General features: G+C 47.8%; 2 protein-coding genes and 1 long non-coding RNA gene across 5 annotated transcripts in view; 1 reads left to right on the forward strand and 2 right to left on the reverse strand.

The window, feature by feature from the left end:
- LOC134902057 (THAP domain-containing protein 5-like) overlaps positions 1-23,976 on the reverse strand; it is a 131,002-nt gene that overhangs the window by 106,770 nt on the left and 256 nt on the right. The gene's annotated exons all lie outside the window — the stretch shown is intronic.
- On the reverse strand, positions 3,230-23,505 carry LOC134902109 (uncharacterized). The gene is made up of 2 exons (XR_010175589.1): positions 23,417-23,505; positions 3,230-3,925 (listed from the first exon to the last, which is right to left on the reverse strand). It is a non-coding gene; the product is annotated as an uncharacterized LOC134902109 (long non-coding RNA).
- The window catches only part of POLR2E (RNA polymerase II, I and III subunit E), a 41,732-nt gene continuing 41,229 nt past the window's right edge, over positions 23,474-23,976 (forward strand). Inside the window, exon 1 of one of the 3 annotated variants that reach the window (XM_063914362.1) lies at positions 23,474-23,756. In XM_063914362.1, coding sequence (XP_063770432.1) covers positions 23,700-23,756 — 57 coding nt within the window. In that variant the 5' untranslated portion in view covers positions 23,474-23,699. The remainder of the gene's footprint in view (positions 23,757-23,976) is intronic. The other 2 variants (XM_063914361.1, XM_063914363.1) reach the window with 2 other exon arrangements.

The following is a 23,976-nucleotide window of genomic DNA, read 5'->3' on the forward strand; positions in this document are numbered from 1 at the left end:
GCTAGGGCCGGTACTACTGAAGCCAGAGAAGTTTGAATTTGATCCAGCCAGCCAGATAATTCCTGGAGATAGTGCATCACCTGGCCCTGTGCTGCTTCCTGACTTTGTACTCGAGAAATCAAGTCCTGGATGGTACTTGCCTCTGGGCTCCGATCCCCCGGGTCCATGAGGCCTGAGTATACTGTCACTGACCTAGGTTGGGGGTGTTGTGAACTCGGGGGTTCTCCCGATGGTAAGGGAGAGGAACCAGAGTTGGGCCGGAACAGGGATGGCTTGATATAGGTCTTCCTCATACAGGACTCTGACAGTAAAGCTTGGTGAAAATATTAAAGGACTTTATTGCAGGAAGAGAGCAACACAATGTCACATAACAGAGAAGGAGCGTATGGAGAAATGTCCAGGAAGTACTTGTGAGTGATGGTAAAAGATACTGGTGACTGAAGAACTTGAGAGCAGTGGTTAAAAGACACTAATGAATTGAAGAACTTGAGAGCGGTGATTAAGACTCTGATGATTTGAAGAACTTGAGAGCGGTGGTTAAAGACACTGATGATTTGAAGAACTTGAGAGCGGTGGTTAAAGACACTGATGATTTGAAGAACTTGAGAACGGTGGTTAAAGACACTGATGATTTGAAGAACTTGAGAGCGGTGGTTAAGACACTGATGATTTGAAGAACTTGAGAGCGGTGGTTAAAGACACTGATGATTTGAAGAACTTGTGAGCGGTGGTTAAAGACACTGAGGATTTGTATAACTGGAGAGCGAGGGTTAAAGACACTGAGGACTTGTATAACTTGAGAGCGAGGGTTAAAGGCACTGAGGACTTGTATAACTTGAGAGCGAGGGTTAAAGGCACTGAGGACTTGTATAACTTGAGAGCGAGGGTTAAAGGCACTGAGGACTTGTATAACTTGAGAGCGACGTTTAACCTGCAGCCCACGCTGACTCCAAGAAGCACTGGTGACTAGAGCGCAGTGGAACCCAGCAGCGGCTGGGAACGCTGGAAGCTGTGCAACAACTGACACCTGGAAGTGCCGGAGACACTGGGGTATGCTGCAAAGAGATCCGCCGAGGACAGAAGCACTGGCATCCACTTCAGGGGAAAAGACGATACTCAGGCGCCGAGGCGCTGCCCGGCGTCTGCCTTTGAATCTCCCGCCTCCGCTGGATTGGCGGAACAGTCTGATGACGTCACCTGCTCCCCGCCCAGGTGATGCCGGGTGTCATGGCAGCGCCCCTGCCCCGGGGAACCGCCGGGAGCCGCGCCAGCTAGGCGCCGGAGCCCGTGGACCACCGAAGGCGGAGACCGCAACACAGACCAGCAGGCACGCAGGGGTAAGCGCGGTGAACGCCGCCTATGGCGTGTGACACTGGGGAGTGCTCTGAGTAGTGCAGCTATCATGGCCGACAGAGCACGTCTCTAAAGAGTTTGTGATAGTCCCAGCTGTACTGCTGTTGGATTCAGCCTGTGAGAGGATATTTGAGCTTTTCACATTCTGTAGCTTGTTCAGCAGCTATGTTAGGAGGAGGCTGCAGTATTTGAGAGAGACCGACATTCTTTGCCGACAATACCTGCGCAGGAGGAGATTGTTTATATCAGCTTCTGTGACCACCATACTCAACCTTAACCTCTCTACACAACGAAGATTGTAGACTAGAGAACGGCAGCAAGGGCAAGTGTGCTTAACTTTCAGGATGTTCAGTGGAAGTGTCACTTCAGAATGTCAGGTCAGACATTCCACTCACTACCTTATGGATTTAATTACCCCAGCACTCTAGACAGACCACAAACTTCAGGTCACCAATAGAGCCTAGCAGGAGGCTAACTATAGCATTGCGGTAGTACACCACTCCAGGTGAATAGCGCACAATTAATTGCCTGTTTAGTGTGGGGATATCTACTGTTTGCAACATTGTACATGAGATGACCCGAGCATTAGGACAACCTATATCACAACCTATTTCACAGATTTATTTCTCTGCCGCAAGGCCAGCGTTTGGGTGAAACAAGGGATTTGTGGAGTGTGGATATCCGCAGTGTGCAGGCGCAATCGATGGTATCCACATCCCTATAATTGCACCTCATGAAAATCCTGCCGACTATTACAACAGAAAGGGATGGCATTCCATTGTTTTGCAAGCTGTGGTGGATCATAAGTATTGGTAAGAATGTTCTGCCCTGTGTGTTTTTTTAATGCTTATTGTTCAAAACCCCTTTTAAAACCTAATATATATTTTTATATTAGCTTCACAGATGTATTCATCGGTTGGCCGACACGGTCACATGACGCTTGGGTGCTTGTAAACTCGGATCTGTACCGCCTAGCAGAGGACAAGCAAGGGAGCTACCTTTTTCCAAGAGAGGTAGTTTTTTAAAAACATTTTCGAATATTTGTTAAAGCAGGCCCTGGTATAGATGTGTTTTTATTTCTAAACTGACACAATGTCCATGAATCAAGCGGGGAATAGAGGAATGCAATTTAATTTACATTGAGAACAAATAGTTGTCCTTACCTTCAAACATGCTTCCTATGTGGCCACCCACCTGCCCATCGCGGAGGAGTCTGCTCATGTGCATATACATATTTCTTGTTGCTAATATAATTTTTTTTAATCTATATTCTTACTAGAAATCTAAATTTGTGGACGGAGTGGAAATCCCGGTACACATAATTGGTGATGCAGCCTACCCGTTACGTTGATGGCTCATGAAGGGGTTCACCCAACATGTCCAGTTGAGCACAAATCAAATTACATATACGCACACCCTGAGCTCGGCAACAATGGTGGTAGAAAATGCCTCTCTCTGGATGATTAAAAGGATGTAGGCGCTGTCTTATGAAGCGCAATGGTGTAGACATTACTACTATGCCTAACATTGTTGCAGCATGTTATATTCTGCATAACCTATGTGAATTTCAGAGGGAGGAATTCCTACCAGAGTGGACAGTGCACGTCTCAGTTGCGTACCCTGCACTTGATTCTGAGTCCTATTTGGGCGACCATTCTGGAAGTGCAGAACAGATGAGGTCTGCTATAATGGCCAACCTTCCCTCATTACTCCGTTAAGTTTTATCAGTTTGTATATTCAGTTAATTGTTGTTTCCGCAAAAAATAAATCTGTTTGTTTGACGTTCAGCTACTGTGCCGATTACAAATGTACAACAGCTATACACAATTTTTAAAGGATGTATCAAGCATTTTGGTTTTGAGTAAAAATGGGACAATTCTAAAGATTAACAAAAGGTCAGAGACCTTATACTTTTAATTTGTATAAAACTTTGGTATATAAAAGTGAACATTCAAATCTTTTCAGTAATAAAAGACAAACCAGTAATAGTGTATGAAATAAACTCACATTAATTTATGCCAAATTTTTAAAAAACTATAACCATTTAAGATAAATTCCGGTAAACAGGAGACTCTGTAGTTGTCTCCCTTTCAGGAGGTGGTTGGGTATATCGAGGATGGGTATAGTGAGCTTGGGTTTGTTGAGGTTGGGTATGTCGGGGATGGGTATATTGGGGTTGGGTTTGTTGATGTGGGTTATGTTCGTAGTAAGGGGCCAGGGTTATACCGGGGATAGGGTTGAAGGTAGTTTGGAGGCGGGTGCTGAGGTGGCACTGTGTGCAGCACTTCAATACATTGAAACATTCTGTCAAATATTGACATTTGAAATTCCTGCATTTCCCTCTGATGTTCTCTCGCATCCCTATTATAGGTTTCCTGCATAGTGTTCAGCTGGGCCATAAATGAGTTGTTCATGTCTTGCTCTGCATGCAAAAATCACTTGAGACGTTTATCTTCTCGATCAGCCATGGCAGCGTCCATCTGCTCAAATTTCTCAACCAGGACAGTGGTCATAATTTTTGCAGCTTGCTCTGTTTTGTTTAGGCGGCGCCTCCTTGGCAGAACAGTATATACTGTGGACACAAGTCAAAGAATTTTGTTCATGAAATTTGCAATGAGCTTATATAAAATAGCAGTGTTGTTCACAAACGTGTTTGTGGCCTCCTCCCACCTACACACTGCGTATACTCTGCAACATTTATCATTTTTAATTAGATGAGTTTATTTAGTACTGTACGAGTAATTTTTTTTTACTCATCTATTAAGTTAATGTTATTGTTAATATTTAATGATGTTAATGTTTAGAGTTGTTAGTTTGTGTTTAGTTTACGCTAGTTTTTAATGTTAGTTATTATGTTTTTTTGATTGTTGTACTTACTGTTTCTACGTAAAGGCTGCATTTGTGGAACTGGGTCCATTTGACTTGTCCCAGCCTTTGTGTCTTCCTGCGCATATGTGGTTGGTATCCGGACTCCAGGTCAACAACAAAAAGGTCGACACACCTTAGGTCGACGCCAATTGGTCGACACACCTTAGGTCGACACGGACAAACGGTCGACATGGACAAAAGGTCGACATGAACAAGGTCGACGTGGAAAAAGGTCGACATGCGTTTTTCACAATTTTTTTCTTTTTTGGAACTTTTTCATACTTAACGATCCACGTGGACTACGATTGGAATGGTAATCTGTGCCAAGCGAAGCTAAGGCACCATGCCCGAAGCAAGGCGAGCGAAGCGAGCCATGCGAGGAGACGCGGTGCACTAATTGGGGTTCCCGGTCACTCTACGAAGAAAACAACACCAAAAAAACTTTAAAAACTCATGTCGACCTTTTTTCATGTCGACCTTGTTCCTGCCGACCTTTTGTCCATGTCGACCAATTGGCATCGACCTAGGGTGTGTCGACCTTTTTGTTGTCGACCTGGAGTCCCAGACCCATGTGGTTGGAGTTCTGGTGGGTTCGTGTCAAATTGGGTCAGGCACAGTGGCTTGCATCACTTGCGTAGCCTCATCCAGAATGAGTGGTGGGGATGGTGGTTGTGGTGATCGTGTTTCTGGGGTCCGATACGCTGCAGGTGGATTTAGCAGCATAGGCCTGGCTTGTTTCTGCTGCTGCTAGGCTGGAGGAGAAGCTAACAGGTATCATAAGCACTGTGTGGCCAAACATGGTGGTACACTACTTGTAATATTGCTACTCCAAACGGGCAGCACCACTCCTAATTCGATTGTGGTCGTGGGCCTTTAATTTATTTATTACCTGCTATGAGGTACGCTGGAAACCAGAGGCTGCAAGAATCCTTGTGATGTTTTTATAGGTTATTGCATCCTTTACAGTGCCTGTAATTTGCTTGGCGATTTCAGCCTCCCCTCTAATCGTCATACGCAGCCGCTGCGGACCAGGGAGCGAGGAGTAGCTCCCGGACAGCTCGCTAAGGCTGCGCTGGCCGGGAGTTACTCCTGAAGTGCAAAGGCATCGCCGCTGTGCGATGCCTTTGCACTTCTACAAGGGGGACCGTCTGACATGCGGGGCGGACTAGCCCCGTGCTGGGCGTCCCCCCGCATGTCAGGAAAGGTGATCGTAGCTGTGCAAAGCTTATCAACTCGGAATGACCCCCATTGGGCGATATTCAATAGCTATATCACACCTTATTTTCCATCTAAAGTGACAGGAGATTGATGCGGGGCGATATTCAATTGACCCCCATTATCGCCCTAGCGTCCATAGTAGTTAGGTTTAGCCACGCAAAGCGTGATCACTAAAAGTCCTGTTTGGGTGCCCAAATGAGTTACTTTTCACACATTTCAGCTTGCCACCCCTTAGAGTAGCGATCTGAAATGCTGATGTCGCACAGCAACATTTGAATAGCTGCCAGCGGGCGTGATAGGGGCCAGATGCCGATGGCCCACCGCGGTCCGTAGCTGACTTGACAGGCTGAGCATTTTATAGAATGCACTTGATAAATGTGACTTTAAAGCTGATTGGTTACCTGTATTTCTCAGCAGTACACCATTAATCCTGACCAAATCCACACCTCTATCTGCTCAAATGCAGCTACAAACTTGCAAAGAACCTCCACCATGCTTCACTGCTGCGTGCAGACACTCATTATTGTACTGGTCTCCAGCCCTGCCTTCTGTTACAGCCAAATAATTCACATTTTGACTCATCAGTCCAGAGCACTCCAGCCATTTTTCTGCAACCCAGTTCTAAATTTTTTTGTGCATAGTTGAGTTGCTTGGCCTTGTTTTGACCATTCCGTTTCATGGAGGTGTGCCCAACATTGAAAATGTTACGCTGTTATTTATCCTCCAGCCCTCTCCATTCCCCATTCCATTGCCACACACACACACACACACACACACACACACACACACACACACACACACACACACACACACACCTGCACCCATTCAGCAGTGGGACATACTTCCCAAGTGTCAAGCTCAATGGAACAGGATCGTTCTGATTGTTGCGGTAGGACAGAGACCTCAAACGGACCGTCCCACCAAGAGGAAAGATGAAAATGTGTACAGCCATACTGGAGAGAAGCATGCATCTTGATTATGCAATAACACGGATAAGGGTTCAAGGGGTCTATTCATGAAGCAGTGAAAAGAGTTGAGAAGCGAGCCAATGGAGAAGTTACCCATGGCAACCAATCAGCGGCTATGTATGAATTTATAGAATACACTTGATAAATGTTACTTCAAAGCTGATTGGTTGCCAGGGGCAACTTCTCCACTGGCTCACTTTTCACTGCTTCATGAACAGACCACTATGTGTCTGAAGCAGTTGGAGAGCCATATAAAAGATGAGATTGTGGACAGCAGACCCTCAAACACATTGAAAAGTTTAAAATAAAAAAGAACCAGTTTATTTATTTATTATTTATTACCAGTTATTTATATAGCGCACACATATTCCGCAGCGCTTTTACAGAGAATATTTTGCCCATTCACATCAGTCCCTGCCCCAGTGGAGCTTACAATCTATATTCCCTATCACATGTAAACACAGACACATTCACGCTAAGGTTAATTTGTGATGGGAGCCAATTATCCTGCGAGTATATTTTTGGGATTGTGGGAGGAAACCGGAGTATCCGGAGGAAACCCATGCAAGTATGGGGAGAATATACAGACTCCGCACAGTTAGGGCCATGGTGGGAATCGAACCCTTGACCTCAGTGCTGTGAGGCAGTAATGCTAACCATTACACCATCCGTACTGCCCAATGTTTAGCCAATGAATGCCTTGGAGTAAATTTACTACAGCTTCTAAAGATGAACAGTTGTGTTGTTGCCCACAGCATTTTCTTGGATGTAATAGGGAAAATAAGATTTTACTTACCGGTAAATCTATTTCTCGTAGTTCGTAGTGGATGCTGGGGACTCCGTAAGGATCATGCGGAATAGACGGGCTCCCTAGGAGACATGGGCACTTTAAGAAAGAATTTAGATTCTGGTGTGCTCTGGCTCCTCCCTCTATGTCCCTCCTCCAGACCTCAGTTAGAGAAACTGTGCCCGGAAGAGCCGACAGTACAAGGAAAGGATTTTGGAAATCCAGGGCAAGATACATACCAGCCACACCAATCACACCGTATAACTTGTGATAAACTTACCCAGTCAACAGTATGAACAACAACAGAGCATCAGTTCAACCCTGATGCAACAATAACATAACCCTTATTGCAGCAATAACTATATACAAGTATTGCTGAAGAAGTCCGCACTTGGGACGGGCGCCCAGCATCCACTACGGACTACGAGAAATAGATTTACCGGTAAGTAAAATCTTATTTTCTCTAACGTCCTAGTGGATGCTGGGGACTCCGTAAGGACCATGGGGATTATACAAAAGCTCCCAAACAGGCGGGAGAGTGCGGATGACTCTGCAGCACCGAATGAGCAAACACAAGGTCCTCCTCAGCCAGGGTATCAAACTTGTAGAACTTTGCAAAAGTGTTTGAACCTGACCAAGTAGCCGCTCGGCACAGCTGTAATGCCGAGACCCCTCGGGCAGCCGCCCAAGAAGAGCCCACCTTCCTAGTGGAATGGGCCTTAACTGATTTTGGCAGCGGCAATCCAGCCGCAGAATGAGCCTGCTGAATCGTATTACAGATCCAGCGAACAATAGTTTGCTTTGAAACAGGAGCACCAAGCTTGTTGGAAGCATACAGGATAAACAAAGATTCTGTTTTCCTGACCCTAGCCGTTCTGGCTACATAATCCTTCAAAGCCCTGACCACATCAAGTAACTCGGAATCCTCCAAGACAGTAGTAGCCACAGGCACCACAATAGGTTGGTTTATATGAAAGGATGAAACCACTTTTGGCAGAAATTGTGGACGGGTCTGCAATTCTGCTCTATCCGCATGGAAAACCAGATAGGGGCTTTTATGTGACAAAGCCGCTAATTCTGACACACGCCTAGCCGAAGCTAATGCTAGTAGCATGACCACCTTCCACGTGAGATATTTAAATTCCACCGTTTTGAGTGGTTCAAACCAGTGGGATTTCAGGAAACTCAACACCACGTTAAGATCCCAAGGTGCCACCGGGGGCACAAAAGGGGGCTGAATACGCAGCACTCCCTTCACAAATGTCTGAACTTCAGGTAGAGAAGCCAGCTCTTTTTGACAGAAAATGGATAGGGCCGAAATCTGGACCTTAATGGAACCTAATTTTAGGTCCAAAGTCACTCCTGACTGTAGGAAGTGAAGAAAATGGCCCAGCTGGAATTCCTCCGTAGGGGCATTCCTGGCCTCACACCAAGCAACATATTTTCGCCATATACGGTGATAATGCTGAGCCGTCACGTCCTTCCTAGCCTTTATCAGCGTAGGAATGACCTCATCTGGAATGCCTTTTTCCGCTAGGATCCGGCGTTCAACCGCCATGCCGTCAAACGCAGCCGCGGTAAGTCTTGGAACAGACAGGGCCCTTGTTGCAACAAGAGGAAGAGAGGAAGAGGCCACGGGTCCTCTGTGAGCATTTCTTGCAGATCTGGATACCAAGTCCTTCTTGGCCAATCCGAAACAATGAGTATTGTTCTCACTCCTCTTTTTCTTATGATTCTCAACACCTTGGGTATGAGAGGAAGAGGAGGAATTACATAGACCGATTGGAACACCACGGTGTCACCAGGGCGTCTACAGCTATCGCCTGAGGGTCTCTTGACCTGGCGCAATACCTCTGTAGTTTCTTGTTGAGGCGGGATGCCATCATGTCCACCTGTGGCAGTTCCCACCGACTTGCAAGCTGTGCGAAGACTTCTTGATGAAGTCCCCACTCCCCCGGGTGGAGGTCGTGCCTGCTGAGGAAGTCTGCTTCCCAGTTGTCTACCCCCGGGATGAACACTGCTGACAGTGCGCTTACATGATTCTCCGCCCAGCGAAGAATTCTGGTGGCTTCCGCCATCGCCACCCTGCTCCTTGTGCCGCCTTGTCGGTTTACATGAGCCACAGCGGTGATGTTGTCTGACTGAATCAGAACAGGTTGACCGCAAAGCAGGGCCTCTGCTTGACGTAGGGCGTTGTAAATGGCCCTTAGTTCCAGGATGTTGATGTGAAGGCAAGTCTCCTGACTTGACCACAGACCTTGAAAATTTCTTCCCTGTGTGACTGCTCCCCACCCTCGGAGGCTTGCATCCGTGGTCACCAGGACCCAGTCCTGAATGCCGAAACTGCGGCCCTCGAGAAGGTGAGCACTCTGCAGCCACCACAGGAGAGACACCCTGGCCCTGGGGGATAGGGTGATTAACCGATGCATCTGAAGATGTGATCCGGACCATTTGTCTAGTAAGTCCCATTGAAAGGTCCTCGCATGGAACCTGCCGAAGGGAATGGCCTCGTACGATGCCACCATCTTTCCCAGGACTCAAGTGCAGTGATGCACTGACACCTGTTTTGGTTTTAATAGGTCCCTGACCAGTGTCATGAGTTCCTGAACCTTCTCTATCGGGAGATAAACCCTTTTCTGGCCTGTGTCCAGAATCATGCCCAGGAAGGGCAGACGAGTCGTAGGAACCAACTGCGACTTTGGAATATTCAGAATCCAGCCGTGTTGCCGTAACACTTCCAGAGAATGTGCTACGCTGATCAGCAACTGCTCTCTTGACCTCGCTTTTATGAGGAGATCGTCCAAGTATGGGATAATTGTGACCCCTTGCTTCCGCAGGAGTACCATCATTTCCGCCATTACCTTGGTAAATATTCTCGGAGCCGTGGAGAGACCAAACGGCAACGTCTGAAATTGGTAATGACAATCCTGTACCACAAATCTGAGGTACGCCTGATGAGGTGGATAAATGGGGACATGAAGGTATGCATCCTTTATGTCCAGAGACACCATAAAATCCCCTCCTTCCAGGCTTGCAATGACCGCTCTCAGCGATTCCATCTTAAACCGGAACCTTTTTAGGTACACGTTCAGGGATTTTAAATTCAATATGGGTCTGACCGAACCGTCCGGTTTCGGTACCACAAACATGGTCGAATAATAACCCTTTCCTTGTTGAAGGAGGGGAACCTTGACCACCACCTGTTGAAGATACAATTTGTGAATTGCAGTTAACACTATTTCCCTCTCTAAGGGGGAAGCTGGCAGGGCCGGCTTGAGGTATCGGTGAGGGGGCATCTCTTCGAATTCCAGCTTGTATCCCTGAGACACAACCTCTATTGCCCAGGGATCCAACTGTGAGTGAACCCACTTGTGGCTGAAATTTCGGAGACGCGCCCCCACCGGGCCTAGCTCCACCTGTGGAGCCCCAGCGTCATGCGGTGGATTTAGTGGAAGCCGGGGAGGACTTCTGTTCCTGGGAACTAGCTGTGTTGTGCAGCTTCTTTCCTCTGCCCCTGCCTCTAGCAAGAAAAGACGCACCTCGGACTTTCTTGTTTTTCTGTGATCGAAAGGACTGCATTTGGCAATACGGTGCTTTCTTAGGTTGTGAGGAAACATATGGCAAAAAATGTGACTTCCCAGTCGTAGCTGTGGAGACCAGGTCCGAGAGACCCTCCCCAAACAATTCCTCACCCTTGTAAGGTAAAACCTCCATGTGCCTTTTTGAGTCGGCATCACCTGTCCATTGCCGAGTCCACAGGACCCTTCTGGCAGAAATCGACATAGCATTTATTCTAGAACCTAGTAGGCTAATGTCTCTCTGAGCATCTCTCATATAAAGGACAGCGTCTTTAATATGCCCCAGGGTCATAAATATAGTATCCTTGTCTAAGGTATCCAGTTCCTCAGATAAGGTATCCGTCCATGCTGCTACAGCACTACACACCCAAGCCGACGCGATTGCCGGCCTCAGTAAGGTACCTGAATGTGTATAAATGAACTTCAGGGTAACCTCCTGTTTGCGATCCGCAGCATCTTTGAGGGTAGCCGTATCCTGTGACGGCAGGGCTACCTTCTTGGATAAGCGTGTCAAAGCTTTGTCCACCCTAGGGGAGGATTCCCTGCGTAACCTGTCCGTTGGCGGGAAAGTTTACGCCATAAGAATCTTTTTGGAAATCTGCAGTTTTTTATCTGGAGATTCCCAAGCATTTCACATAACTCATTGAGCTCGTGTGAAGGGGGAAAAGTTACCTGCGGCTTCTTTTCCCCATACATATGAACCCTCTTGTCAGGGACTGGGGTTTCCTCTGTGATGTGCAACACCTCCTTAATAGCTATAATCAGATAACGGATGGATTTAGCCAATTTTGGCTGTAATTTTGCATCATCGTAATCGACACTGGAGTCAGAATCCATGTTGGTATCCGTGTCAATAATTTGGGATAGTGGGTGCTTCTGAGACCCTGTCGGTCTCTGCGACATAGGATCAGGCATGGGTTGGGACCCTGACTGTCCTGAGGTTTCAGCTTTGTCTAACCTTTTATGCAAGGAATTAACATTATCATTTAAAACCTTCCACATATCCATCCAATCAGGTGTCGGTGCCGTCGGCAGAGACACCACATTCATTTGCTCCCGCTCTGCTTCCACATAGCCTTCCTCATCAGGCATGTCGACACAAGCGTACCGACACACCACACACACAGGGAATGCCCTTTCTGAAGACAGTTCCCCCACAAGGCCCTTTGGTGAGACAGAGAGAGAGTATGCCAGCACACACCCCAGCGCTATATAACCCAGGAATAACACAGTAACTTAATGTTAACCCAGTAGCTGCTGTATTTGTGTTTTTAGCGCCTAATTATGTGCCCCCCCTCTCTTTTTACCCTTTTTCTACCGTGATCTGCAGGGGAGAGCCTGGGGAGCTTCTTCTCAGCGGAGATGTGGAGAAAAAATGGCGCTGGTGAGTGCTGAGGGAGAAGCCCCGCCCCCTCGACGGCGGGCTTCTGTCCCGCTAAAATACATATCTTTTTGGCGGGGGCTCATACATATATACAGTGCCCAACTGTATATATGTTTACTTTTGCCAACAGAGGTCCATATGCTGCCCAGGGCGCCCCCCCCCTGCGCCCTGCACCCTTACAGTGACCGGAGTATGTGAGGTGTGTATGGAGCAATGGCGCACAGCTGCAGTGCTGTGCGTTACCTCATGTGAAGAACGGAGTCTTCTGCCGCCGATTTCGAAGTCTTCTTTGCTTCTCATACTCACCCGGCTTCTGTCTTCCGGCTCTGCGAGGGGGACGGCGGCGCGGCTCTGGGATCGAACGACGAGGGTGAGATCCTGTGTACGATCCCTCTGGAGCTAATGGTGTCCAGTAGCCTAAGAAGCAGGACCTATCTTCAGAGAGTAGGGCTGCTTCTCTCCCCTCTGTCCCACGATGCAGGGAGTCTGTTGCCAGCAGAGCTCCCTGAAAATAAAAAACCTAACAAAATACTTTCTTACAGCAAGCTCAGGAGAGCTCACTGAACAGCACCCAGCTCGTCCGGGCACAGATTCAAACTGAGGTCTGGAGGAGGGACATAGAGGGAGGAGCCAGAGGACACCAGAATCTAAATTCTTTCTTAAAGTGCCCATGTCTCCTGCGGAGCCCGTCTATTCCCCATGGTCCTTACGGAGTCCCCAGCATCCACTAGGACGTTAGAGAAATAATCGCTAAAATCAGATGGGTTGCTAGGGGAAACACCACCACTTTTCAGTTTTAGAATCTTTAGTAAATCTACTTCAGTCTTCATTTTGGTCTCAAAATAACTGCTTCCTCTCCTCTGTGCTGGAAAACGACAAAAAACTATTTGTGTTATCCTTTGTCTGACTATACATTTGTATTGTAGTGTGTAAAGAAGACTGATATAGAACTATAATTTTAACTACAACAAGGCAAGCCTGCACCAGAGAACAGTCTGTGTAGGTGCTGGCCCTATCCTTTGGTCAGAGACCGTGCACTAGGTGGCAACCAAGAAATTAATAAAGTAATATTTTATGTACCAGACCTTACTTATTGTATTCCCAGGGTGGGCAGGAGAAGAGGGGTGACAGAGTTAGGATGGCAGACAGCTCTGCCACTCCAAGCCCATATGGCCCATACACTGGGCCATATGGGCTTGGAAAAAAGGTGCAAAATGTATCTCATTAGAAGCATAAATATGAGAAGCAACCATCAGGAACTCAGAGATGGCGGAGAAGTCAAGGCCTTTTGTACGGAGGAACGGCTAAGCGTCTTATCACAAATTACGGAACGACCCTGTAAACGTGCCCTTTATTTCATATAATCCAAACCAACAAGACAAAACCCATTTCTGTGTCTCGGAGAAGAAATAACAACTTTAAGTACAAGTCTGCCCATCTAGTGTTACAAACCTTTACACCTGAAAACTTGTGCTTTATCATACAACTAGGTGCATGACAAAACATTTGTGCTATTGTACTACACTTCTGATAGTAAATAAGCTCCATCTTCTATTGTTATTATTCTCCTTTATTTTTAAGGTGCCACAAAGTTTCCACAGAGCAGTACATGGTATGTACACAACAACACTAAAACATGACATATCAATAGTACAGTACCTGCAAATTGACATTATCTATGGAACTACAAGCAGGGAGCTATAATCTGACTAACTAGGTAGGACGCGGAGGATTGGGGATCTAGATGTTAGGTTGATGTATACCTTTGATAGACAAAGTGGGGAAGTTGTCAATAGCAACTAATCAGTTTCTAGTTATCATTTATCTAGTACATTCAATAAAATGACAAAAGCCGATTGGTTGCTATGGGCAAATTCTACACTGTATCTCTCTCTGGTACACCTACCCCTGTATTATGACAGGCACGTGGAGGTGAGTCAATGGAGGGGAAGACAGGTAAGTGCTATTTAGGCTGGGTACACACTAGATCGATATCGAGGCGATTTGGCGTATTGGAACGACAGATAGTTTACATTGTCTTGTGTGCACACACAATTGTGCACTCCAGAAGGTTGCATGCGACATGTTATAGTATGCAGTGCACATCATGTAGTGTGTACGGCCAACCGTACGATCAGACCATACACAGGTCCGATTTGGCCAACTAAGACATCATCTCTTGCCAGTGATCTAGTGTGTACAGGAGAAACAATATATTGTATAAAATCAAACAATATGAACAATAATTTGGTTGTTGGCAGGATTGTATAGTGTGTACGCTCAATATCGTTTGCTCTGGGCTCAGGCAGGGCTGTAGCAAGCGTGCACTGTCAGGGCTGTAGCAAGCGTGCCCTGTCCCCAGGGGCGCTGGAATGTTTTTAGGTTGGGGGGGGGGGGGCATAGAAAATAATTATTTTGGCGCCCCCATGGTGCCGGCCTCCTCTACCTTTTTAGGCCCCCACCGCTGTGCGGATGAGCGCTTACCTGCAGATCCACGCGGGCGGCATCTCCTTTAAAAACAGCCTGCTACCGCAGGGTGCTGTGTCCTCCTATCTTCGTTGTGTCCTAGCCGCCGCCGGCTGTCTCTCCTTCACAGATGCATTACTGGGAGGAGGCGTGGCCAGACTGGGACATCCCGAGACCATAGCCACGCCAGTCTGTTTTTAAAGGAGATGCCACCCGCAGGCAGGGCCGGTGCTAGAGTGTTTGGCGTCCCCCTGCAAATTATAAATTTGCGCCCTCCCATCCGTAAAAAAGGGACAGCGTGCACTGCAAAAAGGGGTGTGCTCACACAAGGAAGGGGCGTGACCAAAATGGTACCCACAGTTCAAATTACGCCACACAGTATTACAATCTTATTCTCATTACTCCAAACGTAGTGCCCGATTTATATTACGCCACAAAATAGTGCCCCTTATTCACATTACGTCACACAATACTATGCCTTATACACAATGCCCACAGTAGTGCCCCTTATCAGAGGTGTAGCTAGGTGCCATGCTGCCCTGAGCAAAGGTATGTTTCAGCGCCACCTCCTCTGTATTGAACTGGGGGCATCTTACATTTGAAAAGAAAAAATAAGATTTTACTCACCGGTAAATCTATTTCTCGTAGTCCGTAGTGGATGCTGGGAACTCCGAAAGGACCATGGGGAATAGCGGCTCCGCAGGAGTCTGGGCACAACTAAAAGAAAGCTTTTAGACTACCTGGTGTGCACTGGCTCCTCCCACCATGACCCTCCTCCAAGCCTCAGTCAGGATACTGTGCCCGGAAGAGCTGACACAATAAGGAAGGATTTTGAATCCCGGGTAAGACTCATACCAGCCACACCATTCACACCGTATAACTCGTGATACCATATCCAGTTAACAGTATGAAACATAACTGAGCCTCTCAACAGATGGCTCATAACAATAACCCTTTAGTGAACAATAACTATGTACAATTATTGCAGACAATCCGCACTTGGGATGGGCGCCCAGCATCCACTACGGACTACGAGAAATAGATTTACCGGTGAGTAAAATCTTATTTTCTCTAACGTCCTAGTGGATGCTGGGAACTCCGAAAGGACCATGGGGATTATACCAAAGCTCCCGAACGGGCGGGAGAATGCGGATGACTCTGCAACACCGAATGAGAGAACTCAAGGTCCTCCTCAGCCAGGGTATCAAATTTGTAGAATTTTGCAAACGTTTTTGCCCCTGACCAAGTAGCAGCTCGGCAAAGTTGTAAAGCCGAGACCCCTCGGGCAGCCGCCCAAGATGAGCCCACCTTCCTTGTAGAATGGGCTTTAACTGATTTAGGATGCGGCAGTCCAGCCGCAGAATGCGCCAGCTGAATTGTGCTACAAATCCAGCGAGCAATAGTCTGCTTAGAAGCAGGAGCACCCAGTTTGTTGGGTGCATACAGGATAAATAGCGAGTCAGTTTTCCTGACTCCAGCCGTCCTGGAAACATAAATTTTCAAGGCCCTGACTACGTCCAGTAACTTGGAATCCTCCAAGTCGCTAGTAGCCGCAGGCACCACAATAGGTTGGTTCAAGTGAAAAGCAGATACCACCCTAGGGAGAAACTGGGGACAAGTCCTCAATTCTGCCCTATCCATATGGAAAATCAGATAAGGGCTTTTATATGACAATTCTGATACACGCCTGGCCGAAGCCAAGGCCAATAACATGACCACTTTCCACGTGAGATATTTTAGATCCACGGTCTTTAGTGGCTCAAACCAATGTGATTTTAGGAAACTCAACACCACGTTGAGATCCCAGGGTGCCACTGGAGGCACAAAAGGGGGCTGAATATGCAGCACTCCTTTTACAAATGTCTGAACTTCAGGTAGTGAAGCTAGTTCTTTTTGGAAGAAAATCGACAGAGCCGATATCTGTACCTTAATGGAGCCTAATTTTAGGCCCATAGTCACTCCTGCCTGTAGGAAGTGCAGAAATCGACCCAGCTGAAATTCCTCTGTTGGGGCCTTATTGGCCTCACACCAAGCAACATATTTCCGCCATATGCGGTGATAATGTTTTACAGTTACATCTTTCCTGGCTTTAATCAGCGTAGTAATGACATCCTCCGGAATACCCTTTTCCTTTAGGATCCGGCGTTCAACCGCCATGCCGTCAAACGCAGCCGCGGTAAGTCTTGGAACAGACAGGGCCCCTGCTGCAGCAGGTCCTGTCTGAGCGGCAGAGGCCATGGGTCCTCTGAGATCATCTCTTGAAGTTCCGGGTACCACGCTCTTCTTGGCCAATCCGGAACCACGAGTATTGTCCTTACTCCTCGTTTTCTTATTATTCTCAGTACCTTTGGTATGAGAGGCAGAGGAGGGAACACATAAACTGACTGGTACACCCACGGTGTCACTAGAGCGTCCACCGCTATCGCCTGAGGGTCCCTTGACCTGGCGCAATATCTCTCTAGTTTTTTGTTTAGGCGGGACGCCATCATGTCCACCTGTGGCCGTTCCCAACGATTTACAATCAGTGTGAAGACTTCTGGATGAAGTCCCCACTCTCCCGGGTGGAGGTCGTGCCTGCTGAGGAAGTCTGCTTCCCAGTTGTCCACTCCCGGAATGAACACTGCTGACAGTGCTAGTACGTGATTTTCCACCCATCGGAGAATCCTTGTGGCTTCTGCCATTGCCGTCCTGCTTCTTGTGCCGCCCTGTCGGTTTACATGGGCGACCGCCGTGATGTTGTCTGACTGGATCAGTACCGGCTGGTGTAGAAGCAGGGGTTTTTGGAGACAGGGTTATTAGCCGATGCATCTGAAGATGCGATCCGGACCATTGGTCCAACAGGTCCCACTGAAAGATTCTGGCATGGAACCTGCCGAAAGGAATTGCTTCGTAAGAAGCCACCATCTTTCCCAGGACTCGCGTGCAGTGATGCACCGACACCTGTTTTGGTTTCAGGAGGTCTCTGACTAGAGATGACAGCTCCTTGGCTTTCTCCTCCGGGAGAAACACTTTTTTCGGGACTGTGTCCAGAATCATTCCCAGGAACAGTAGACGTGTCGTCGGAACCAGCTGTGACTTTGGAATATTCAGAATCCAACCGTGCTGGTGTAGCACCTCCTGAGATAGTGCTACTCCTACCAACAACTGCTCCCTGGATCTCGCCTTTATTAGGAGATCGTCCAAGTACGGGATAATTAAAACTCCCTTTTTTCGAAGGAGTATCATCATTTCCGCCATTACCTTGGTAAACACCCTCGGTGCCGTGGACAGTCCAAACGGCAGCGTCTGGAATTGGTAATGGCAATTCTGTACCGCAAATCTGAGGTACTCCTGGTGAGGATGATAAATGGGGACATGCAGGTAAGCATCCTTGATGTCCAGGGATACCATGTAATCCCCCTCGTCCAGGCTTGCAATAACCGCCCTGAGCGATTCCATCTTGAACTTGAATTTTTTTATGTATGTGTTCAAGGATTTCAAATTTAAAATGGGTCTCACCGAACCGTCCGGTTTTAGTACCACAAACATTGTGGAATAGTAACCCCGTCCTTGTTGAAGTAGGGGCACCTTGACTATCACCTGCTGGGAATACAGCTTGTGAATTGCCTCTAGCACAGCCTCCCTGCCCGAGGGAGTTGTTGGCAAGGCAGATTTGAGGAAACGGCGGGGGGGAGACGCCTCGAATTCCAGCTTGTACCCCTGAGATACTACTTGAAAGATCCAGGGATCCACCTGTGAGCGAGCCCACTGATCGCTGAAATTTTTGAGGCGGCCCCCCCACCGTACCTGGCTCCGCCTGTGGAGCCCCACCGTCATGCGGCGGACTTGGAAGAAGCGGGGGAGGACTTTTGCTCCTGGGAACCTGCTGTTTGTTGCAGCCTTTTTCCCCTACCTCTGCCTCTGGACAGAAAAGACCCGCCTTTTCCTCGCCTGTTTTTCTGGGTCCGAAAGGACTGTACCTGATAAAACGGCGCTTTCTTCGGCTGTGAGGGAACATGGGGTAAAAATGCTGACTTCCCAGCTGTTGCTGTGGAAACTAGGTCCGAGAGACCATCCCCGAATAACTCCTCACCCTTATAAGGCAAAACTTCCATGTGCCTTTTGGAATCTGCATCCCCTGTCCACTGCCGAGTCCATAAGCCTATCCTAGCAGAAATGGACAATGCACTTATTTTAGATGCCAGCCGGCAGATCTCCCTCTGTGCATCTCTCATGTATAAGACTGAGTCTTTTATATGCTCTATGGTTAGCAGAATAGTGTCCCTGTCTAGGGTGTCAATATTTTCTGACAGGGAATCTGACCATGCAGCGGCAGCACTGCACATCCATGCTGACGCAATAGCTGGTCTAAGTATAATGCCTGAGTGTGTATATACAGACTTCAGGATCGCCTCCTGCTTTCTATCCGCAGGCTCCTTCAGGGCGGCCGTATCCGGAGACGGAAGTGCCACCTTTTTAGACAAACGTGTGAGCGCTTTATCCACCCTAGGAGGTGTTTCCCAACGTGACCTATCATCTGGCGGGAAAGGGAACGCCATTAGTAATTTTTTAGAGATTACCAATCTTTTATCGGGGAAAGCCCACGCTTCTTCACACACTTCATTTAATTCTTCAGATGGGGGAAAAACTACGGGTAGTTTTTTCTCCCCAAACATAATACCCTTTTTAGTGGTACCTGGGTTTATATCCGAAATGTGTAACACCTCTTTTATTGCCTCAATCATGCAACGAATGGCCCTAGTGGACATTAGATTAGACTCATCGTCGTCGACACTGGTATCAGTATCCGTGTCGACATCTGCGTCTGCCATCTGAGGTAGCGGGCGTTTTAGAGCCCCTGATGGCCTTTGAGACACCTGGGCAGGCACGAGCTGAGAAGCCGGCTGTCCCGCATTTGGCATGTCGTCAAATTTTTTGTGTAAGGAGTAGACACTTGCACGTAATTCCTTCCATAAAACCATCCACTCAGGTGTCTGCCCCGCAGGGGGTGACATCCCTTCTATAGGCATCTGCTCCGCCTCCACATAATTTTCCTCATCAAACATGTCGACACAGCCGTACCGACACACCGCACACACACCGGGAATGCTCTAACAGAGGACAGGACCCACAGAAGCCCTTTGGGGAGACAGAGAGAGAGTATGCCAGCACACACCAGAGCGCTATATAATGCAGGGACTAACTGAATTATGTCCCCTATAGCTGCTATAATATTTACTGCGCCTAAATTTAGTGCCCCCCCCTCTCTTTTTTACCCTTTCTGTAGTGTAGACTGCAGGGGAGAGCCAGGGAGCTTCCTTCCAGCGGAGCTGTGAGGGAGAAATGGCGCCAGTGTGCTGAGGGAGATAGCTCCGCCCCTTTTTCGCGGACTTTTCTCCCGCTTTTTTAAGGATTCTGGCAGGGGTAATTATCACATATATAGCCTCTGGGGCTATATATTGTGATTGTTTTGCCAGCCAAGGTGTTTTTATTGCTGCTCAGGGCGCCCCCCCCCCAGCGCCCTGCACCCTCAGTGACCGGAGTGTGAAGTGTGTATGAGGAGCAATGGCGCACAGCTGCAGTGCTGTGCGCTACCTTGGTGAAGACAGAAGTCTTCATGCCGCCGATTTTCCGGACTTCTTCTTGCTTCTGGCTCTGTAAGGGGGACGGCGGCGCGGCTCCGGGAACGAACACCAAGGCCAGTTCCATGCGGTCGGTCCCTCTGGAGCTAATGGTGTCCAGTAGCCTAAGAAGCCCAAGCTAGCTGCAAGCAGGTAGGTTCGCTTCTTCTCCCCTTAGTCCCTCGTTGCAGTGAGCCTGTTGCCAGCAGGTCTCACTGTAAAATAAAAAACCTAAAATATACTTTCTTTCTAAGAGCTCAGAAGAGCCCCTAGTGTGCATCCAGCTCGGCCGGGCACAAAAATCTAACTGAGGCTTGGAGGAGGGTCATGGTGGGAGGAGCCAGTGCACACCAGGTAGTCTAAAAGCTTTCTTTTAGTTGTGCCCAGACTCCTGCGGAGCCGCTATTCCCCATGGTCCTTTCGGAGTTCCCAGCATCCACTAGGACGTTAGAGAAAGATAGTTTAAAAATCGATGACAGGGCCAGTTCTAGACCTTGATGAGCTCAGGGCGAAAGCTTCCTTTGGTACCCGCAATGCTGAAAACGGACAGTGCGCAACTACGGTGCGCGGAAAAAATATAGGGCCAAACAATAGTACCAATTCACATTACCCTGTACAGTAGTGTCAGTTAGTCACATTACACCGCACAATAGTTTCCGTTATTCACATAACACTGCACAGTAGTACCCTTATACACGTTATGCCACACAGGAGAGACACTTATACAAGTTATGCCACAGTAGAGCACCTTATACATGTTATGCCAGATAGAGCAGCATATACACATTATGCCAGGTACAGCCCCTTATACACGGTGGGACTGAGATGTGGCCCGCGTAGCAGCATTCAGGTTCGGGGCCATGTCTCAAGCCTGCCTGCCTGCGCACCGGCAGCCGCAGAAGGACAAAGCTGCGGCGCTATTCTTACTACAATGCTGGCCGTGAGCCAATCAGAGCTCACGGACCGGCAGATAATCAGGAGCTGCCAAATTCGTCAGCTCCTGATTGGCTCACGGCCGGCTTTCAGTTTCTAGTAAGATTAAGAATAGCGCCGCGGGCTCCGTCCTCTGTCCCCCCGTGCTGTGGCTGACTGTCAGTGCGCAGGCAGCTGGCCATGTCCCCCGATTCTCACTGTATCCTCCGGGGCCCACTCAAAATGTAAGTTTGGGGAATGCAGGGGGGGCAATGGGGCAGTGTTTGTGGTGGGGGGCCCTGCTTCATTTGTCAGTCCCGGGTCCCATCATTTCTGATGGCAGCCCTGCCCACCCTAAATTGGCTGGTTGAAACGACAGTCTGGTAATAGATGGGACCAAATGACAATCAGGCAATTGCTCCCAAACTCTGAAAAAACTTATGAAAACGCAGTGGCGCACCCAGGGGGGGGGGGGGGGGGGGGTTCCGAGCACCCAGAAACCCCCCTCCACTAAAAAAAAAGATTTTTTTTTTTTTTTTAGCTGCATGAGTATTATTAATGGCTGTCTAGCGTCCTTTGCAGCCTGCTGTCTTCCTAGTGGCACTTGTAAGTGCAGTAAAAGTTTACTTTATTTTAATTATAGTACATATATATCCATGTGCATACATATATACACATGTATATACATACATACATATAAACACACACACATATGATATATACACGCGTACTGTATGTGTGTATATATACACATATATATATATATATATATATATATATATGTATGCATGTTTAATATGCTATGTATATGTGTTTATGAATGTGTGTGTGTGTATATGTATGTATGTATGTATGTATGTATGTATATATATACCCTTGTAGTAGCCGGCACTCGGAAGGCCTCCGTGGGCTTTCTGGCTCAGGTGCCATCCTATGAGGTTTCCACCTCCATCACTATCCCATGTAAAGAAGGCGGCACTCAGAGACTTGAAGGTGCAAAAGAATATTTAGTAAACAAGCTGCAGAGCTACATCAACGTTTCGGGGCGAAACGTTGATGTAAGGGTGTGTACACATGGTGAGATCCTTGCTATGTTCGATTTTTACTTGCGATTTCCCTTGAACTCTCCGGAGCCCAGATAGGACAGATTTTGACTAACTTTTCTTGAGATATGGAATATGTGTGCTTACGATTTTGGCTTATGTGAGATGTCATTGACATGTGAGATGAACTAGATAGTACACCGATCTAGCAAGGATTGACTTGCCTGCACAGTCTATCTTTTCTTGCGATGCCGACCTGGCGGGGCCGCGCATCGGGATCGCAAGGTGACTTTCACCTTGCGATTTGCACTAACTTTTCTTGCGATTTTGACTATATAGTCAAAATCTCAAGAAAAAATCTCACCGTGTGCACACACACCTTAACTCTGCAGCTTGTTTACTACATATTATTTTGCACCTTCAAGTCTCTGAGTGCCGCCTTCTTTACATGGGATATATTTATTTATATATATATATATATATATATATATATATATATATATATATATACACACACACACACTAGTTTTACGGACCCAGCATATACTGGGTCACCTCAGTCCCCACCCCCGTGATTGGCTCCACCCAGTTCTGGAAACCCCCCCCCCCCCCCCCCCCCCCCCCCCCATGCAAATCTTGCGTTTGCCACTGAAATGGATTTAACAAACTTGACAGAGTTTCCTCTGCCTACCCGTGTTTGGGAGCAAATGGCAGATAGTAAGTTTCTCCCATACATTATCAGATTTTAATTCCAGTCAGCCCACTAAGTTACATACCCTCCAACATTTTACACATAAAAATCTGTACAAACTATAAAAGGGGCGTGGTCACGCCCATTTTCCAATACTTCCAATGGAAGTTTGGAGAGCCAAAAATCGGTACAGACCATAAAAAAAATTGTACTGTACCTGCTAAAAAGGTACAGCTGGAGGGTATGTAGTTACCTGGTTGGAAAGTTTTTCCTTAGGTGTGTGGCCAGCTTTATGCCAAGGATGGACGCAACCCTAAACACATACCTCGGACTTTACATCTATTACAACGTTTGTAAAGAAAACATTTTATTTAGAAAGGCGAAAAGCAGAGCTGATTAACTAGAGAGTACATAGGTAACAAGTGCATGCAATACATAACCGAGCAGCAGCAGCACGCATGCTAGGCGGCCGTGCCTACCAGGAACATGGCAGACATGGCCATGACCGGCGACATTTCTTGTACAAACAACCAACGTGACGTACTTACCCTAATAACTGCTGCAATGTGCAATGCGGACACCCCGCTGTGCCTAATACAACAAGCCAGAGTCCTTACACAGCTTCGAAGCCACCACATACAGATAGGCGCTAGTTACGTGGAGTAAAAACACTGCCATACAGTGAGGCAGTTGAGCGGGCAGCTTCTGCTGGGGGCCTTGTGATGCAGCGACAGGCAGCTTCGTAGACAGCTCGGGTTGCAGGCCCCTAGGTCCTCCTGGCGCTGAGAGAGTTGAGGAGAGAGGAGCGTGGTGTAGCCGTGCAGCGGCGGCATGGATGACGAGGAGGAGACGTACCGGCTATGGAAGATCCGGAAGACCATCATGCAGGTGAGATGGCCGCACCGTGCGGGGTGAGGACGGGGCCGCGCTCACATAACGCCGCCATTCTCACTGGGGACCATGAGATCACAAACCCGCTAGGCTTGGAGATATGAGCCTCGTACAGTCTGTGGGACTTATTTTAGGCCCAAATATCTCTGGGGGCTCAAGCAGTGTCGGGATGATACTAAAGAGTAGCAGTAAAACTATGTGGGGTTTGCGCTATTGG

This window comes from Pseudophryne corroboree, chromosome 1 (genome assembly GCF_028390025.1).
Source record: "Pseudophryne corroboree isolate aPseCor3 chromosome 1, aPseCor3.hap2, whole genome shotgun sequence".
Classification (NCBI taxonomy): Eukaryota; Metazoa; Chordata; class Amphibia; order Anura; family Myobatrachidae; genus Pseudophryne; species Pseudophryne corroboree.